Source organism: Bacillus rossius, chromosome 3 (assembly GCF_032445375.1).
Source record: "Bacillus rossius redtenbacheri isolate Brsri chromosome 3, Brsri_v3, whole genome shotgun sequence".
Lineage (NCBI taxonomy): Eukaryota > Metazoa > Arthropoda > Insecta > Phasmatodea > Bacillidae > Bacillus > Bacillus rossius.
Window position 1 is genome coordinate 106,729,764 of NC_086332.1, and position 21,294 is coordinate 106,751,057.

The 21,294-nt window shown below is 37.5% G+C and overlaps 1 protein-coding gene across 9 annotated transcripts in view; it reads right to left on the reverse strand.

Annotated features, from left to right (window-relative positions):
• The window catches only part of LOC134531113 (transcriptional regulator ATRX homolog), a 258,967-nt gene that overhangs the window by 186,540 nt on the left and 51,133 nt on the right, over nt 1–21,294 (reverse strand). For all 9 annotated transcript variants that reach the window (XM_063366679.1, XM_063366674.1, XM_063366677.1 and 6 more), the window contains 2 exons: nt 18,325–18,481; nt 751–3,020 (listed from right to left, as the gene is read on the reverse strand). In XM_063366679.1, the coding sequence (XP_063222749.1) occupies nt 751–3,020; nt 18,325–18,481 (2,427 nt within the window). The remainder of the gene's footprint in view (nt 1–750; nt 3,021–18,324; nt 18,482–21,294) is intronic.

Consider the following 21,294-nt stretch of genomic DNA (forward strand, 5'->3'; position numbering starts at 1 on the left):
AAGGAAATTGGCGAAGGAATCAGCAATGGGCTACAGTATAGTAAGAAACCATCTTAGTAATTAAAAAATTTGGAATGGGATTGTAACTCGAGACCTCTGATGTGCGAGTCCACATCTTACAACCACACCACCTTACTCCATAATTACCTGTTGGACAAATTGACCAACTCATGAGAAAGCAAAAACATAATGTTATGTGAGAAAATCTGTTGTAAGGGGGAAAGACAGTAAAAAGATGCCATCTTGCATGCAACTGTTTTTGGTTGTAAAAAATTTTTTGTTCATAATTGAAATAATACTTTTGTTAAGGCAGTTGAGGTCAGTAAGAGCATGGCAATTGATAATATTTTTACAGTTAAAATCTTTCTTACAAATGCATTATACTCTGAAACCCTAATATTTCACAGCCAATCATTTTGCCAACTACAGGAATTCCATAATCACTTTATGCTATTCCTCAATGAGGCCAAATTTACAACAAAACTAAATTTACTTGTTAAGACCAAAAAATGGTTTTGAGTGCAAAGGTGGCATCTTCCGATTTCTATTTCTCCCGTGTGAGCAACTGGAATGTATAAATTATTTTTTTTAACACAGAAAGAGTTTCTTCATGTAAATAAATGTAAAAGTTATTTTTAAATTCCTTTTTCTATTTCCATACTTGCGTAATGGTGATTGTGAGTACATAAATACCTATATCCACTCACACAGTTATATATTATTAACAGTATTTCTGAAAATCACACTCACCTATCAACTTCTTTCTCACATGTCGACTGCTCATCCGTTGGCCTTTCTTCATTCTCTATGACTTCTTCACTACTTTCAACAGCATTGAGAAATTTTGATTTGTACTTTTCATCTTCAGTTTTAGGCAACCTCTGAACTGCTACTTCTGCTTTTAATTTTAATTTTGTATCATTTTCATAAGCACTTAGACAATCATGCTTGCACTTTGCTGCTTTTATTTTCTTTAAGGACTTTGTAGGTTTATCTTCCTCATCAGAGTCCAGGACATCAGAGTCTGTATCACTTTCAGTTATTCGTTTCACTTTACTAGCTGGCCCGGGCCGTCTTACTCGGTTTGGTTTGACATCAATTTTGTGACAACCAATTTTCATTAAAGCTATCACTTTCTTCCTCTTTCTTTTCTTAGATGACTTCTGAGATTCATCGCTCTCATCATCACCTGTACTGCAATCCAGGAGTGCCTGTCTTGCTTTAACTGCTTCTTCAGTGAGAGAAATATCTTTCTTTGGAATAATTACAGACCTCTCTTTACGTGTGAGTAGCTGACCGTTAACCAAGGCTGTTTCATCAACAACTTTATCACTATCATCCTTAACCTCCAGTTTATCATCCAAACTTTTAGAATCATTTGCCATAAGATCTTTCCTCACAAATATCAATGGTTTTTTTATTTCAATTTCTTTCTCAACAGAATTTTCTCCTTTCATATTGGGTGCTTCAGAATGGCCAACTACATTATCCTCTGCACTTTCACTTAGAACTTCAAAGGTACAAACACTGTTTCTATCATCATCATCACATTCTGCCGATTTGTCTTTGTTTCCATTTTTTGATTTTTCAACCACCTCTGGAATAGTACCTTTCACAATATCTGCATTTTCCTCTGAATTATCAAAATCTAAAAATATATCCGAAGATTCGTTCAAGTTATCACATGTAACATTTGCTTTTGTCACTTTATCATTGTCTTTACAAGGATTAAGTGGAGTTGTATCCACATCATCTTTATCAGTGACAGATCCTTCTAGACACCCCACTTCAACTTCAGCACCTTCCATTTGCTCAGATCGATTCCCTTCAGCTTCAAGAACTTCAGATTGACTACCGTCAAAACTGTTAGCCATGTTCTTAGCCTCTGACAATTTTTTTCTATCTAAAGGATTATCTAAAGGATTTACAAATTGATCTAGTTTCTTTCCGTCCCCTCCGTGATCTTCAGACTGTTTGTCGTGTTCAACTCCACAAATGCCACCCAGCGTTTCGCCTATAACCACAGATTCAACTTCATCATCAGTATCAATTCCACTAGACTGACAGCTCATCGACTTGGAATTTATTTTCCCATCAGAGCCGTTACCGTTTGCTTTTGACGTGTAATTTACCAACTTACTTGCAATGCCTTCAACATCCGAAGTAGAGGGTGAGTTCCCAGTTATGTCGTCTACAGATGGTAACGCCTCCACAACAGCTTGAACTGTGTCTGCTTCACTGGCATGGACTGTTTCCGATTCACTTTCACAGACTCCTTTCGCTTCACTAGCATGGTCTAGTTTGCATTCATCTGTTTCCTGCTCATTGTTTCTAGACACTTTACAGTCACTACCACCTCCTTTATCCAGCATCGCATCATCTGCTGCAATGCTAGTGCATGAAGACTTACTCTTAACCTTTGATATGTCTTGGTCATCATTCTTTTCCAATGTTCTATCACTTTCAACTGCAACTGGTGAACTTTTGGCTAGATGATTCCTCTTCTTTTCCCTCTTCACAACATTTTTCTTCCAGTGATCATGGCAAAGATCCAAGTCAGATTCGACACTGTCCAAGTCGCTCCTCAGTTTCTGGCATATTTTGTGGAAGTAGTTTACAAGTCGTGAAACTTTCACAGGTTTTTTAGCATTTTTTAGTTTAATCTTCTTCTCACTAAGAGTCTTAATGTCTTCATCTACATCTTTCATAACATCGCAAATATCAGCAACTGTGTCTTGAAGCCACAGTAGTGCTTTGTTTGACATTTTTTCATCACACATTTCTGGCATATTATCATCCAAGTCATCATTATGTAACGAAGTTTGACTATTCAACAACAGATCAGTTTCCCGAGATGCATCACAAGTCTTCCGATTTCCTTCTTTCTCTTTACTTCCTTTTTCTTGTTCATCACAGCTTACTTCACTTACTTCAGCCTCATTACCTTCAATTCTCACTTTTGATGATTTACGAACACAGTTTCTCACCGATCTTCCATTCTCTTTGGTTTCCACATGATTCTGAAACAGAACAATAGAAACATAAATAATTTTTAATGGCTTACTACAGTACAATAAGCTTAACTCTTTTTCATGTGTTGATTTTACTGCCTGTATAAAGTATGAATAATCCTCAAATGTAAATTATTTAACTAATAGGGCTGGGCTGATACTGATTCAGATGCTACACTATGGTTAGATATTAATGGTATCTCTAATAATAATAAAACAGTTTAAGGTAAAAAGTCAGTAAAATGGATGAAATTACGGGGGGGAAAATTTTAAATGGCTATTTACATTATTTAGAACACAAAAACTAAATTTTTAACATTTTTGTACGATTGCATGTTTGTTTGTTTTTCTGGCATCAATAGAAAACTACTTGACAGAGTTTGATGACATTTTTTAATTAGTAAGGTTTTTGATTAAACAATAGAAAAGTACAATAAAATTAATATAGTAGTAATAATTCGTGAAATGAACATAGCTCTATCAACTCCTTGGCTAACATCTGGAAACATTCGTGAACACGTTCATTTGCATGTTCCTGTCATGCCCTAAGGAGGCGAAAAAGGGGTAAATATGGTTTCTAAATAATTTCTCTTATCTCCAAATATAATTCAAGATAACAAAATATATTGCGCATCAATAATAAACATACAAAAACTATCAACTCTCTTTTTACCATTTTGTGAAGTTACACCCATAAAGGCTGTTAAAGAGGTAAGTTATAATACCAGAAGAAAAATGCATGATACTTAATATACTAGAACTAGGTAAATTAACTAAAAATAAACAACATGCCTATAGTGTTCAGTTATTTGTCCAGTTTTTTTTTTTTTTGCTTTGTAATTAGTTTATTAAGGGGGTTAAAATGGGGTAAGTTTCGTTTTATTATAAAAATAGCAGGATAGATTTGTTTAAAGAAGAAAAATGCATAAAGTTTTATGAATTATATTTTTTTTTGTAATTTCTCAATAATCATCAGTTAAAGGGGAGAAAAGGAGCTAGATTTGGTTTTAATTGAAAAAAGTTTATTTCCAAAGAAATCAAGTGGAGGGTAATAAACTGGGCAAAAATAACATGCATAATGAGTTAACATGCTTATTTTCTCGAGAACAACGTCGTGTATGTTGTACTTTTTTTTTAATTTTATCGCAAAAGAGGTAAAAGTGGACAAGTTTAGTTTTTAAAGAAATAAATTATGCCTCAAAAGAAATCAAGTGGGAGGTAAGAAACTGGACATAAATAAATTACATGACGAGTTATGTAATTTTTTTTTAATAATTTTTTTTCATAATTTGATTACAAAGAGGGAAAAGTGAAAAATTAAAATTAAAAGTAAATAATCACACCTCCAAAGCAAATTAAGTGGGAGGTAAACTGAGGACGAATAATGTACATAATTAGTTACATAGCACATTTTTAAAATCTTTCTCAATTTGACCTCAAAGGTAACAAACAGAAAAATAATTGATTAATTTTTATGAAAATAAATCATTTCACAAAACGATTGAAATGGGAGGAGGTAAGAAATTGAGCAAGAATAACTTACATAATAAGATTTATAACATGATTTTACAATTATTTTAATATTCATTCCAAATGGGGGTGAAAAAGCTGTCCTTTATTATAAAAATTATATTTCTGAGGCTAATTAAAAATACAAACAAAAGCTACTAACACTTTTTAACCACTTTTTTAAACTCTATCCTGAAGGGGTGTAAAGGGTGTAAGGTAAATATTTAGACATGTACATACCTACCAATCTAATCAAACTGAACTTTCAATATTAGAAATGATTTATTTATATACTTAAAAACACACAAAAACATTGTTTTCATACCATAAAAATGATGTGATTAACAAAGATTTTGCTCATTTCAACAATAACTGCGGTCGTAGGGCCTTGTCCGTTCTGCACGTAATAGTTAGTTCGTGATCTATGCGCACCACCGTGTTTTAAGGGCATACAGACCCGGCGAAGACTCTGTACAGGGCCGCAACGTCGCCAGTGTGTGGTCGAGACTCGAGACGCCCTACTTGTACCTCCCCAAACCTTGCTGACCTGGCCCGCTTGAGCTTCAGGCACGTTGTTTAGATGTTACACATGAACACTGTGTGGGCTCTTAAGGCATCCCACACGCCTGATACTGCTGCTGGGCAACACGTGGTCAAGAAGTAAAACAGTTTATCAGACATGTATTTATTGAGATTCACAGTTACAATCTGCCTCTCCACACGTTTATACTCTAGCAGTTACAAAGCCCTATGGCACAAATCAGTTTCCAAGAAGTGCGATCCACACTCGTGGTTACACGCACGCTATTCATTGGCTGAAGTCGAAATCATGTGACGGGTAACAGTCTGCCGGCCGAGGCATGACCTGAGGACATTAAGAAATCAATTGAGATTATTTAATATGGAAAACAGAATTAATAGGTCAGTGATGCAAGATGATTAAGTCCTCGGGGAACGGAGCCAGATTACAGACCGACTGGGGCAAAAGACCGCGCTCTCCGAGGCATCATTGCACCTTCGCGCCAACCAACAAGACCGTTACTCTTTTTGGATTACATGTCATGGGTTAGTATTGAAAAAGAAACATAACAATTGTACAATAAAGGTACACCCGTTCATTCCCTTGTTATTACATTAAACAGTAGCTTAAATAAAATAATGTTTAAATAACTGCCCATTCGGCCATGTTCCGGTCTGCTCAGGATTGTTACGTTGGGGCAGTGTAGGTAAATAAGATTAAATACATAAATACTACCACTGACATTACACACTGCTGTAACAGTTTCACAAAGTATTGAGGAATGAACAGAAAAAAAGGTGTGATTCCATCTGAATATAATTACTCTAAATTTATTTAAATGATGAAACTTATAACAGTTGAATGAGAGACAAATATATAAGAGGTATTAAAATCCATTAAAATATAATTTCAATTACATAATTAAAAAAGTTCTCGGATATGTTAAAAATACGGGCCGGCCCTAATTAGATTATTAAAGGTTTTACTTAATATAAATACACAAGATCAATTACAAAAAATACAAAGAGCCATAAACAATCCCAATGTAAGTGCTTAAAGTCCAGAACGAAAGTTTTATATAGTTCTTATCTCTTCAAACGTAGTAATTTAAATGATATTCCAAAGGTTCATAAATATCGTAGGACCGAAGGTCGGATGCTCGCTGGCCTGAGTCCAGCAGTCAACATGGCGTCAGGGCACCTGTTTGTTGGAGAGGGAGTGTGCAAAAATGCGGCTAGGTCCGCATCCGGCTCTTGGATCTGTCTGTGATCAGTCCGAATCAAACATTATCAGAACTGGTACACAGACAGTTAGCAAACTGGGCAGAAAATGCCTGCAAAAAGATAAGGGGAGGTCGGGGAATAAAACTGATAGGAACTCACCAGACAGGGAAGGTAGTTTCTAGAGTCCGAAGCGTAGCACATCCGGATCTGAAGATCGCGGAATCGCGGAAGTCACGGGCGTTTACATAATTTCAAAAAAATTATTAAAAAAAAATAACTACTATGCTGTGTACAGACGGACTAAACTACTTAAAAGAATTTATAGGGATAGCATCCCTTGTCTGACTACATCTTCGGTTACGGCAGGACAGAAGTCATGCTGTGCGTCTCGCCGATCCACCGATAATCTAATGCAGTCCGTCTGGAATTGCGACGCGAAGTGTCCCCGGAGGGGCCGCGTCTCTTAATTAAAAGAAATAACTCAATCAAAAGGTGGGGAAGGGGGGAGACTTTGGCGTCCGGACCGAAAGGTTCCAAAGTTCTCAGAGTGGGAATCACAAAAAACTCTGACTTTGATATCTCGAAGTTGGTAGCACTGGCCGATTTTAACGCTACCTGTTGAGGGGTGTCCGAAACAAAAAGGGATTGACTCGCCCGAGGCGTCTGCTACAGCCTGGGGCTAATGGAGGGACAGGAGAGAACTCTGGCGGCTGGCAAAAAGACTACAGAGTACCGCTTACGGCGGAAGTCGCCAGAGGGCAGTGGTGTAGCGCGGGCATTCGAAACTCGAGGGGAGGTAACTCTCGAAATCGCCACTAGAGTGCGGGGGCGGTACGTTGGGAGCGCTGTGCCTAAACCTTGACTGGTCGGGGTCATTGGCACCAGTCATTGCTCTGGCCAGTGTTCCCAGGGAAGCCTGAAGGGGAAGGGGGTCAAAACTTGGTATGGCGTCGTGTGGACGGTCCCGAGGCGTCGCTGAGGACTGTAATATGCTCCTTGACGTGCTGCCAAACAGCTTACCTAGGCTTGCCTCCGAGAAATGAAAGATGCTAGCGCGGGGCTTGGGGTAGCTTTATCTAGCACGAAAAGTCATACTGTTACAGGGAGAAAACATGATGCAAACAGCGGCCGAGATGCTGCGATAACCATTCGTCAGCAAAAGTATCTAATTGGGCCTGCGAACAAGCGCAGGTGCACTGAGTTTCACAAGATTACGTCGGAAAGTACAGTAATGGAATCAAAATTAAATGAAATTAAAAATGCAACTTTATTTTTTGGGTTTCCTTCTTCAAAAATAAAAAATTAAACTTAAAATTCAAAACTTGTGCCCGAAAATTATCATACACGGCACAGGATCGTACAGAAATGTTTTTGTGCACAAGCTGGATTTACTTATAACTAATTAAACAATGCTTGAGGTTTACAAGCATACACACATACAGGTTTATAATTACTACACTATTAATTTCACTATGGGAAAAGGCACTGCTGCTACTGCACCCTCTTGTAGAAGTTTGTGGCGTGCAATTCGAACATCATAGACATGCGCACGGACACATAGGTCGAGCTAAGGGAACCAAGGGGTCAGGAGGGAGGTGGTGACACATAGCACTCAGGTGGGCACAGCCCTGGACCATGTCAGAACAATACTTAAGATGTTTTCAAATGCCAAGTACTAAAAAACTCATCAAATATGTTTTTAAGTTCGAATTAACATCCATAGGAAAAAAACTAGCCAATTTTGAAAATAATTAATAAAACACAAAAAAATAACAGATAAAACAATAACTTGTTACACACGGCACATTATTACATTGGCCCCATACATTGATACTATCTATTGTCACAACTGAAAAATTGAAAAATTCAAGCTTATAACTGAGAAGCAGCAATTCTTAGGCATCGAGTGTTTTAAAGCTTCGCGACAAATGATGCGAAGCTTCACATCAATCGTGAAGCATTGCATCACGTTTGAAGCTTCAAATAAAATTAATAGCAAATTTACTGGCTAAGTCAAATTGAATATTAAAAAGAGTTTCAATTGGATTCGCTCACTCGAAGCTTCGCAAAGGCTTACCCGTTGCAAACTATAACATCATTCAAGATTAGTAAAAAAATTTTTTATACACACAACAAACGTTCCCAGTATCGCATCTTGCCTTCAGCCGTCTAGCTTTGTCATGCGCGTGGCTGAGCAGTCCTTCCACAAGTGCCCAAGAATTCACTACCATTCCCAAAACCTCCAGCCAGAATCCCACGTGATCTACCTGCGGCAGCCCAGATCCATTCTTGCAATGATGTGTGGTGAGTCCAAGCAGTTTGCTTCTTGCCTTCAGCCGTCTAGCCCTGGCATGCACGTGCCTGTGCACTCACTACCCTCTCACACTTCCAACAAGCAGACCACGTGATCCACCTGCGGCAGCCCGGATCCATTCTTGCAACGATGTGTGGTGAGTACAAGCAGTTTGCTTCTTGCCTTCAGCCGTCTAGCCCTGGCATGCACGTGGTAGAGCAGTCCTTCCACAAGTGCCTGTGCACTTACTACCCTCTCACACCACCTCCCACAAGCACACAACGTGATCCACCTGCGGCAGCCCAGATCCAATCTTGCAACGATGTGTGGTGAGTCCAAGCAGTTTGCTTCTTGCCTTCAGCCGTCTAGCCCTGGCATGCATGTGCCTGTGCACTCACTACCCTCTCACACTTCCAACAAGCAGACCACGTGATCCACCTGCGGCAGCCCGGATCCATTCTTGCAACGATGTGTGGTGAGTCCAAGCAGTTTGCTTCTTGCCTTCAGCCGTCTAGCCCTGGCATGCACGTGCCTGTGCACTCACTACCCTCTCACACTTCCAACAAGCAGACCACGTGATGCACTTGCGGCAGCCCGGATCCATTCTTGCAACAATGTGTGGTGAGTCCAAGCAGTTTGCTTCTTGCCTTCAGCCGTCTAGCCCTGGCATGCACGTGGTAGAGCAGTCCTTCCACAAGTGCCTGTGCACTTACTACCCTCTCACACCACCTCCCACAAGCACACAACGTGATCCACCTGCGGCAGCCCGGATCCATTCTTGCAACGATGTGTGGTGAGTCCAAGCAGTTTGCTTCTTGCCTTCAGCCGTCTAGCCCTGGCATGCACGTGCCTGTGCACTCACTACCCTCTCACACAACCAACAAGCAGACCACGTGATCCACCTGCGGCAGCCCGGATCCATTCTTGCAACGATGTGTGGTGAGTCCAAGCAGTTTGCTTCTTGCCTTCAGCCGTCTAGCCCTGGCATGCACGTGCCTGTGCACTCACTACCCTCTCACACTTCCAACAAGCAGACCACGTGATCCACCTGCGGCAGCCCGGATCCATTCTTGCAACGATGTGTGGTGAGTACAAGCAGTTTGCTTCTTGCCTTCAGCCGTCTAGCCCTGGCATGCACGTGCCTGTGCACTCACTACCCTCTCACACTTCCAACAAGCAGACCACGTGATCCACCTGCGGCAGCCCGGATCCATTCTTGCAACGATGTGTGGTGAGTCCAAGCAGTTTGCTTCTTGCCTTCAGCCGTCTAGCCCTGGCATGCACGTGCCTGTGCACTCACTACCCTCTCACACTTCCAACAAGCAGACCACGTGATCCACCTGCGGCAGCCCGGATCCATTCTTGCAACGATGTGTGGTGAGTACAAGCAGTTTGCTTCTTGCCTTCAGCCGTCTAGCCCTGGCATGCACGTGGTAGAGCAGTCCTTCCACAAGTGCCTGTGCACTCACTACCCTCTCACACTTCCAACAAGCAGACCACGTGATCCACCTGCGGCAGCCCGGATCCATTCTTGCAACGATGTGTGGTGAGTACAAGCAGTTTGCTTCTTGCCTTCAGCCGTCTAAGCCCTGGCATGCACGTGCCTGTGCACTCACTACCCTCTCACACTTCCAACAAGCAGACCACGTGATCCACCTGCGGCAGCCCGGATCCATTCTTGCAACGATGTGTGGTGAGTACAAGCAGTTTGCTTCTTGCCTTCAGCCGTCTAGCCCTGGCATGCACGTGGTAGAGCAGTCCTTCCACAAGTGCCTGTGCACTCACTACCCTCTCACACTTCCAACAAGCAGACCACGTGATCCACCTGCGGCAGCCCGGATCCATTCTTGCAACGATGTGTGGTGAGTCCAAGCAGTTTGCTTCTTGCCTTCAGCCGTCTAGCCCTGGCATGCACGTGGTAGAGCAGTCCTTCCACAAGTGCCTGTGCACTTACTACCCTCTCACACCACCTCCCACAAGCACACGTGATCCACCTGCAGCAGCCTGGATCCATTCATATAACCATGCGTGGTGAGTCCAAGCAGTTTGTCTCTTTGCTGCGAGAGGCTGCACTGTACGGCCTTTGAATGTTACATCAGTTTGAAGAATGCAAGCTTTTATCTGAGCTTCACTAGCAAGTAATCTACGCAATTAAACTTCAACATTGTTCTTTATATGCTTCATTCAAATGTTGAATAATGCTGTGATATAAAAATTTTCTACAATTGTGATACATAACCATAGCTGCCAACTTTTTAAACTGAAAAATAGTACAATTTTTACATATGTTTAACACTAAATAAATGTGGAAAATATTTACTGATAATATTGTTTTAATTGAAACTAACCTTGTTAGCCTGCGTGATTTTCAAAGAACAGTAGGTGTTAATTCTCTCCTTTGCAGCATTTTGTATGTCACTATCAGATATAGCTTAGAATATTCATTGCTGCCATCAATAGCAAGAGAACATGGAATAATTACCAAAATACCTGCTAGATCATTTTGTCGTTCAACTACCATTTTGTATATTATTGTTGCTGTTTTGATGCACTCACAGCTGTTTTTCATAGCCTCTTCACTCTTGGGAAACATTTTCCAGAGTAAAAGTCTCAGCATGCTCAGCGACGGATAGAGGCAAGTTATGTTCTATGATAAAAGGCACGAAGTAACATTCTTCTTGAAAAGCACTGTTATCATCTCTTTCAGTGATGCAAAAAAAAAAGGACTCAGTAGAACCCCGATTTAACGAAGTGCTATGGTTACCGAAAATGTTTACTCTAAATCGATGTTTCGTTAAATCCGATTTTCCGATTTTCAATGACCCCCACACTCATAATCGCGTCCCTACCGTTTCCATATCGTAGACAGGGTCGACGCTGATATCTTGTGCTGCCGTGCTATCTCAGACTTCGTCAACTTTACATCTTCAACGTCTTTTAATCTCGCTCGTACGGCCCCCGGTTCGTACGTACACCTCGGTCGTACATACAGATTTTCAGAAACCGTAAAAAATGAGGCATAAAATAAAAGTTTAAAAATATGTAATGTGTAAGAAATACGTTAAAGTGTATTAAAATACAGTCGCAACCTGCAGCGTTTATAACAAATACGAGCTACATACACATTGCGTCACAGTAAAAAATAAAAAATAAAAAAATTGGCCGCAAATTGATGGAAAATTTCCGTCGATAGCGCGCCGTACGCGGAGAAAGGTCATTGTACTCGGTCAGCTGCTATTACGGCGCGGCGTAGCCGCCGGCTGACTCTCTTTGTTCGCTGAGCTGCGCAGCACTTATAAAAAACGTATTCCAAAAACTAAACACCGCGCACAAAGCTCTTACTGAGAATAATAAAGCTGTAGCAAACCGTATGTATTCGGTACCGAGTAACAGGTGCGCCATCTAGTAACGAGTAACGAAACGTTACACACGGCTGCATCTCGTAACGAAACGTTACACACGGCTGCATCTCGTTACTCGCATTTTTCGTATGTTTTACGAATGCGCGCGCATATTCGATGAATTTGCGTTACAAAGAACGATGTTTGTTTATTAAGTAAAGTATAATTTGGAAATTCGTCGTCAAAGTTTTTTTACTGTTTATTAAAGGTATTGTGTGTGTAGACAAAGTTTGAGATTGGAACAGAAACAACGTAAGAAAGTATTGTTTACAAATTAGAAATATGTTTTTATTATCGCGTATTTTCACGTTTTTTTTGTTCTTATCTTAAAAGAGATAGTAAAAAAAAGCCGCTCTAATGAGATTTAATTGTTTCTTGGTTAACAAAAACTGTTAATTATTAAATATTGTTAATTGTTTATATTCTATTTATTATTATTTACGCGACGTCATACTGTACGCATACGCAATACTTCTCGATTCGTTGCTGCAACATAACATAGCATGTTATGCGGTATCAGAAGTAACGAGTAATGTAACGGATACGATAGTAACGAGTACTAATTGTTATAGTAACGAATACATACGGGGACGCTTTTTTCCGTTACTTTTACACCTCTAGAGAATAATGATAATGACGTATTGGTGTGACGTGGTCACAAGTTGAAAAAACCTGGAGGATGGGAAAGGGAATATTTGGAAACGTGTGATTATTGACTAGCACTGTTACTATACGGGCGTGTTTGGAAGATAACGTGGTGAGTCAAGCCAGGCATAAAAGAGGGGGAGGGGGATGCGGACAAAGAAACCCTTCATGACGTCATGTGTCGCGGACAGTCTATCTATCCAGGCGCGCGCAATGGCACGCACCTACGCAATTCAGTTACAGCGCCCGCAGTTTTTCAGCAATTTGAACAACTTTTTTAATTTTTTCGTATTTGGACAGATGATGCAAAGGCACATATTAATATATAGTACCTCCATTCTATTACTGACACCACAAAGTGTAATTTTTAATAAGATTACATTACTATTTACTTTCATTTTTTGGAAATCTATATTATTATTTTAATAAATTGGTGTTTTTTTGATGGTTCCTGAAAACCTTTACGTTAAATCGCTGTTTTCGTTAAATCCGTGCTCGCAAAATCGGGGTTCTACTGTATTTTACTTGAGCTGCTCTCACACCTAGCACATCTTTTGTGTTTAATTATTCCTTCATTAACTTTTTAATTGTGTCTGCTGCCTTGGGAAACATTTATATCACATGCACAAATCATACAGAAGGCAAAATTACTTCTATTACTTGAACAAGAAGCCCATGGAAACTATTTGCTATAACATTCTGAAAACACTTTTCTTTTTTTGCTTGCTGACAGTTGCCATTATCAAGTTATTTTTATGACAAACTCTTGGAACACACACCCATGGTACAAGCAACCGTAAATGATCGCAACTGTAAACCTTTTCTTAATCATGTCTCACTTACAGATAAAAAAACTCTCCATGTTCAACATGTCCGGCATCTGATTACCAACAGCAGGTTACCCAACCTTGGAGTTTAACGAAACTTGTGGTATAAGGAGTTGCCATGTAAATTTGTCAAATTTTGAATAAGCTGTGCACTCTGCTTTATCAGCACACACTTTACAAACCAATTGTGCCCAGTTTATTAACATTGTGGCCATTAAACTTGGATTTAGAAATTTATGCACATTTCCAGGATTTCAAGGAAAAATTTAGATTTTCAGGAATTTTCTTTATAGTGAAACTACACAAATTTAAGATGTATAAGTATGTACTAACGATAATGACCCTATATTATATTCCAACAAAAGACAATATAAACAATTGAATTATTGTTTCAGAGCTGCCAAAAATTCAAAAAATTATATTTCAACAGAATAGTTCAAAAGTACATAATCAATAAAAATTGATTTACTTAGTCTACATAGTAAAATGACATGTTAAATTCCCTAGGTGCATTTATTTGTTTATTATAGTAGAGCACCCCTCATCCGGAATCATTGGGGGGAGGTCTATTCCGGTTATGGGAAAATTCCGGGTAAGGGGGTTTGCGGTAGGGAGGCAAAGAAAAAAGCCATTACATGCTGCACATATTAACTTATATGTATAGCCCAAGTTGTACTGTAAATATTTTCCACAGTTATAAAACCATACCATAAAATATAATGTATATCTATATACGTATTGTTTTCAAAACGTGCCAGGTCGTAAAACTCAGGGCTGGTTGAATGACCTTCATTCTAGCAAGCTGGCAAGCGGGTGTTTCTTATCTCTGTGGGTGGGTGCGTGCGTGAGTGAAGAGGATGGTGAAGAGGGTTCGGGGGAGGTAGAAGGACTACAGCTGCAGTGTTGTGTTACTTCTGTGTTGACGTGCTAGTGATTTGCACTTCCTGGAGAGTGTATAGTAGGGATGTGCGAGTACCCGATATTTTTGGGTACCGTTTGAATCCACAATTACCCAAACCCGGAATCGTTGTACGTACATCGATTCGAACAGTATTACGAATATTCACAAAAGTTATAAATAAATTTAATACGGCTCAAAAATACTAGCAGTGAACAATAAAATTCGGCTACTATTATGTAAGTATTTATAATATGATGTAAATGAAATAATTAACACAGTGACATTAAAAGAATTTTGAGATTTCGAGGGCTTACACTATATTTACGAATTTCGTCGTATAGCAAACTATAAACTAAAAACAATTACATACCTACAAGAAAAAAAGTCTTGGCTATTTATTGGAGAAAAAATGGTTTCGTTTGCTGAAACGTTTATGAAACTGAGGTTTCCCTGTGGCGTGAAGTTTATTATGATTGAGTTGGAGAATTGAATATGTTTTGGTTTGCATATTTTAAAGTGTTTATTATTAATTAAGTTTACATAATTATAAACATTTCAATCTCAGTGTAATAAATAATTGCCAGTAGTTACAGTTAGAAAAAAGAGAACACACATCATTTTTAAATTAATCAGTTATTTTTAATTATTCTGTGCTTAATATTCGGAATCGGATTCATATCTCAAATATTGCCAGGGATTCGAATCAAACTGAAAATCAAGGATTCACACATCCCTAGTGTATAGCCACTGCCACGCACAGTTTACATTTCACATACACAAGAATAACATTTCAAGCATCTTGTTTAAAAGCACAGAGATAGAGAAATTCAGGTAAATGTAGACTGTTTAACCAATTATTAATGTGTAAATATGTACATAGTACATATTTGTACACTAAATTATTATCTACAAAATGAAAGTATCACACGTTGGAAGTAAATGTTACTCGCTATCACGTGTGTCAGCATGTATAGTGGGAGTCGGTGTACATACTCCGTTTACTTGACATAGTGAAACAATAAAACTACTTATAGCATAAACATCTTCATAGTAATTCACGTCCGACGCGAAAACCAGCTGTGTATTTACGCAATGCGCGGGAAAGACTGGCTATAATTAGCTTTCTGACAGACGTGTGCGCGCGCGCCTACAAGACATGTACAGTCAGGCAAAAGCAAAAATGCCTCGTTCCAGTGCGGAAATGTTTTGGAGATGATTTGTAATGTTTTAATTTTTTTTGGAAAATTAGTTCCGGATATCGGGAGTTCTGTTTGTGGGAATTACGGTTGAGGGGTGCTCTACTGTACTAACATATAGACTACTTATTAAAATATTATAAAATATTAAAATAGTTTTCATGACAATTTAATTTTTTTAAGATTCATAGTTTTATTTTGAAATTATTAAGCTACTATAAATTTGTTTAATTAGGTTATTTATTATCTGACCATTTAAAATTCACCATAACTCTATAAATAGCTGAGAATAAAGATATCAATGGTAGGCAATAACCATTCAAGAAAACTACACAAAACTTTGTTACGATCCTGCTCTAGTCAATAAAGATCCCGAATTTTCGAATACGTAAACATTTCACGTAATCATCAAAATTCATGCATACATTTATTTGTGAAAAGAAGCTTCCGTAAAATTGCAAGTTCGTTAACTAATTGTCGCACATACAAATAAAAAATATTAATGGGTACACCAATTAAATCTATCATATTTAAATATAATGTAATCAAAGAATAAAAACAGTAAAAAATATGTGACAGTAACCCCCTTGTTTATACTCTTAAACACATTATCAACCATCCAAAGTCTATGAGTGTGCATGTTTTAACTAGATAAAATACTTTGCTTGTTAATATGCTTGTTAACGTGTTTATTGCACGTTTCTACATCAAGTAAATATTTGATTCAGCATGTGACATTCATGCTGTCACAAAACATGATGAATGGAATACACACAGCCTGCCAGCCTGCTGATTACCCCAAAGATTAAAGTTGGCCATCTCGACACGTACAGCAGGCCAGAATAAGTTTTCAGAATCAGGTAGCATCACATCTGAGAAACGTCCCATCATACAAGGGCTTAAAATTGTTTTAGGCTGACAAAAAATAATTTAACTCTTAAATGTAAATCTGGAGAAAATATTTTATTATCAGTCTATTAATAGAGCCAGTTAAGTATGTAGTAAATTAATTTGTGATAGGAAATAATTTTACTTACATTTTCATAATGCAAAACCATAACATTATTGATACACGAGAAAAGATAAAATGTCTCAACTTGACCATCAAGCTCAAAAATAAGTATAACTTTTCTGAACAATGTTTGGCAAAATTACATTATTAAAAAACTACAAAAATTTTCCACTGCAGTTGCTTGTCTGTACAAACTAAAATATAAAAGAAAATTTGATGGTAGATGTTAAGTCATTTATACCATAAAATTGGTGGAAGCTGTACATGAAATTAGATAAATAGAAAATTAAAAAAAAAAACTATTAGGTAAAATTCAAGTCTCCTAAACATCTCAATAAGTTTGGTGTCCATTGTATGTATTTAAAATTATATTCACTCTTCACCTAAGCCTAAAACCTCCTGTAAAATAACACCATCACCTTTTTGACCATGTGAGTGTACAAGGACAATAAAGTAGTCAATTTTTTGTGATAGTCCGCCACCAATTTTCAAAATGGCAGTGGTTTTTAAAATTCAACAAAAGTTGACAAAACCACTTAATGCAGAACTACCACCAATTCTCAAATGGAAAAAAAAACATTACTGATTTTTTTGTTATATTGACATGTAATTCCAATATCATCAAAAGTCTGAATTAACATAACCTGTAAAACTAGCGGGCATATTGCCTGCGAGAGTGGTGTATGAAATACCCAGCAAGAATAATAAGTAATTCAAGCATAATTCCCAGGTTTTTTCCCTGATGATTAAAATTCATGCATATTTCCTGCTTGTCCTGGGATTCAAGGCTGGTGACCACCCTGATTAATACAATACATTCAAAACAATAAACCACCCATCAAAAGTAATGGTTTTCAGAAAAAAACACATATGATCGTACAATTGTAAAATAAAGCCAAATATCATACATTGTATGGGAAAATCGTAAGAGTTGGCAGCTATGCATAAATCATTTTAATTTAGTGTTGAAAGTTGGTGAAGCTCAACTTGTAAAAGTTTATTTGCATAAAAAAATAAAAATCAATATTTTGCATTTTAAAGCACTATTTAAAGAAAATTTATGACAAAAGTTCCATTAACTTTGATCATAAAAAAAAATTCTTGAAGAAAATGTTCACTTGATTCGTGCTGGAGTTTCAGCAAAACATGAGTCGAATTTAAATTAAAATTTAAAAAATTCATTAATGAATTTTATTTTACTTATTTTTGTTGCAGGAACCCAAATTTTTTTTTTTATGTAAGGGACACTTTAACAAAAGAAAAGCATTATATGTGCACTATTAATTTAGGTATCAATACCCTGTAAGGTTATTGGCTCACCAGCAACTTTCCTAACTGCAAGAAAGTAGATATTCCACGTGAACACACAACAACCCATATTCACAGTGGTGATTTAGCTAAACCCTGGCATGACTGGATTTATTAACACCAAGACAGATACCAATTGGTTTGGAGTCACCTATAAGTGGGAACATAATCTTAATGATAATGTTACCCAAGTCTTTCCCCATGACAATGCAATGTGTAATATTACCTTTACCTTTTCATATCCCTGAAACTTTCCACACATGTGTTACAAGATAACACCAAAGTAAATCGTAATTTTTTGGTGCCATGATGTCTCTTTCAACATTTTTCACAGTAGGAAAAATTTTAATTATTGACATTTACGAATACTTAAATTTTACTCACAAAAAAAGGGTCTTAAAACACCATCTAATAATTTTTTTTCATCCCATTTGTTTGAAAATAGTCCAAGTAATGACCTGCCCCTAGGCACACCTACCCTGGTCTGAAGGCCAGAGCAACTTGCTTCAGGTGTGCCATCTCTCGACTCAAAGTCAGAACTACTGTCTCTTCTCTTTATAGTCCTCCTCTTTTGTGGCATTTTCTTCTTCTCTTCCAACTTCATCAAGGTTTGTTTACGCTTCTCAGAAAGTAACCTAATGAACATACAAACAATTTCAAATGTGTCAGTTGAACTCAAAACTTACCAAATTCACAATTATCATTATACTTGGTAGTCCAAACAGTTTACTATATGATCAAATAACCTTTCAATGTAAATGAAAAAAATATTTTGTATATATTACTATGTTAACCACATTGGTACAAATATATACATGGTTATATCGCTTAAAACAATACATCAGCATAGCATGTACAAAGCCAAGGCAGTACAGAGTTGGATGTTAATAATTAGAGTGTCACTTTATCATAGTGAGATGATATTCATGAAGAAATCTGCTGGGTGAACTTAATGGTCTGTAAGTAAAACACAAGTACTTTAAAAATTGAAAACCTGCTTAGTTTCAGACACTCTATTTAACTGGACTATAAAATTAACTAAAAAATCTTGACAAGCACATGCCAAACTCCTAAAGTCAGATAACAAACAAGCTAAGAAAACAAAGCTCTCAGTCAACATGTAAACTGATAAATTTGGGCTGAACTCAGAAGGGAGAGGTGGCAGGGAAATGTTTTGGGAATTCAAACCCTTTTGATCCATCTTTCCAAAATGATTGATGAAACACTTATACTGGATAAAATAATAGGGCTGTGCGAATGTGACTTTTTCAATGCAAATCAAATGTGAATCAAATAATTGCAAATATTTGTGAATAGTGAATAATTTGCGAATATTTTCTAATTAAGTTCTAAGTATAAATCTGAATAATTACAGTCAAAATTTGGCATATTATAAATTGTTGTTTAAAAGAGTAATGTTCTTTAGCTTCATACATATACATTTTCATTACTCACGTAACATGTAAATTTTTATGTCTCTTCTAATGGTTTAGTAATAAAACACAATCAGTGATATAGAAATGTCTTCATCAAAAGCCAAGCCTACACCTTGCCATCAACATTAAGTAAATTGCAGTGCAAAAAGACCAATTCCTTTACATGTTCTAGATCCAGGCTTTGCCTCTTGGAAGTGACAATGTTCCCAGAAGCATAAAAACAACGTTCTGAACTTCACTTCTTCTTCTGACAATTAAAAACGGCAAAAAAAGTTTATGAAAGTAAACAGATCTTCGATGTATGTTTTATTTTTCGCAATAAATAGTCAAGCGATTACCAATCAATATATTGAAGAGTTTTTTTTATTACAACTGCTCGTAAGCATGGTCAATATTCCGTTCTCAGAGTCTTTTGGAATCAAACGTGTCAAGGCAAAATAATTTTTAATGAATTTTGTTTATAGAGTCTTTTTAATTTTATCTAATTATTTAAGTAACATTTTTGGTAGTTTAAAAAGCGATTGCGCTGGCGCCATTCTAGCAACACAATTCTCTGACCATGGGCCACTCTGCTGGCCATAACCACAAACGGACACGTTTACTTTTTTTGCTGTAGCCATGATGGCAGCTGTGTTTACTTTTCTATCGTTAAAAAAAATTCTCTAGATTTGTATTAGTGACCAAAGAGTATGTGTGCATTAGTTTATAAAGGTTATTATTGAAAGCTGATGCGCTGGCATTGTTTTAAATAGTTTTACACTTTTATATGGCACAAGGCTTGCCCAAAAATTGTGCTAAGGACAACTGGATATAATAAATTATGCTACACATCACGTAAAGTTTTTATTAAAATCGTAATCATTTATGATAATTTTCACGCTACATTGTCTTTAACTGTTCTCAGTATGCCCATTTACCTAACCTAAAATTTGATGTAAGTTAAAGTCCGCTTACAGTTTTTTTTTCTTCCATTAAGTCTCTCGAGAAAATGATTTCTTGAGGTTAGACATTATTGTATCACACGTTTTGTCAAACTAAAGTAATATTTTAATACATTCGAAAACTCTCGAATATTTGAAATTTTCAATTACCTAATTTGGTTTCGAATGTGAATCAAATCAAATATTTGATTCGCATGAATATTTGCAATTTCGAGTATTTGCACACCCCTATAAAATAACACACATAATGAAATCATATGAAAAATTGTCACAGTACACCTATCCCTCACTTTGTCTTCAGAATGCGCAGATTCATTTAGCGCAAAGTGAATTTTATTGCCCCTGTCTTGAATAGCAGGTCCGCAAACTTCAGTTAGTACAAAATCTCCGCAGGCAAAAAAAAAAAGTCGGGCACAACGCCACAAAGTCTGTTTCAACTTCTGTAAACAACAGATGTGCTATGGGATACAGTTAGCCAAACAAGTGGGAAAAAGATGCGCGCGCACATCTTACTATGCTATCTGCTGTTGTACAAACAGCAGCTATGACAAGTTAAATTGCGGCTATAGAGTGTAAAGGAATAAATGTTTTTACATCCGCGCGTATGCCGCTGTGCCGTACCGTTGTCGCCTGGCCACAAACCAGGCCGTGAACTCAGTCTAGCCAATGGCAGGGAATTCACTCAAACCAAAGCAACGTCTGCCCATTCAGCTGCCGGTAACTGTACGTGCTTGCTCAATCAAATTGCATCGTGTTCAAGTATTTGAGACAAAACTAGAAATATTATGGCAAGCAGATTGTCATGATGGCCATGCTTATGTTGGTCGCACTTTAGTTTTAAGCAAGTCAACTGTGCGCACAATCGTACGAAATAAGGGCTCTTACCAAACGTTTATATAAGTCTGATGCTGTTGGTTGTACTAGCGGGAGTATATTTGACCTCAGATACCGGAACATATGATTCACGTGGAAAAGGTTGTTGAATGAATGTTGCAATGAAAAAATAATCATTGGCCTGATAAAGATAAATGGTGTGACATATTTATAGTTGAGTTTTATTCAATGCATTTA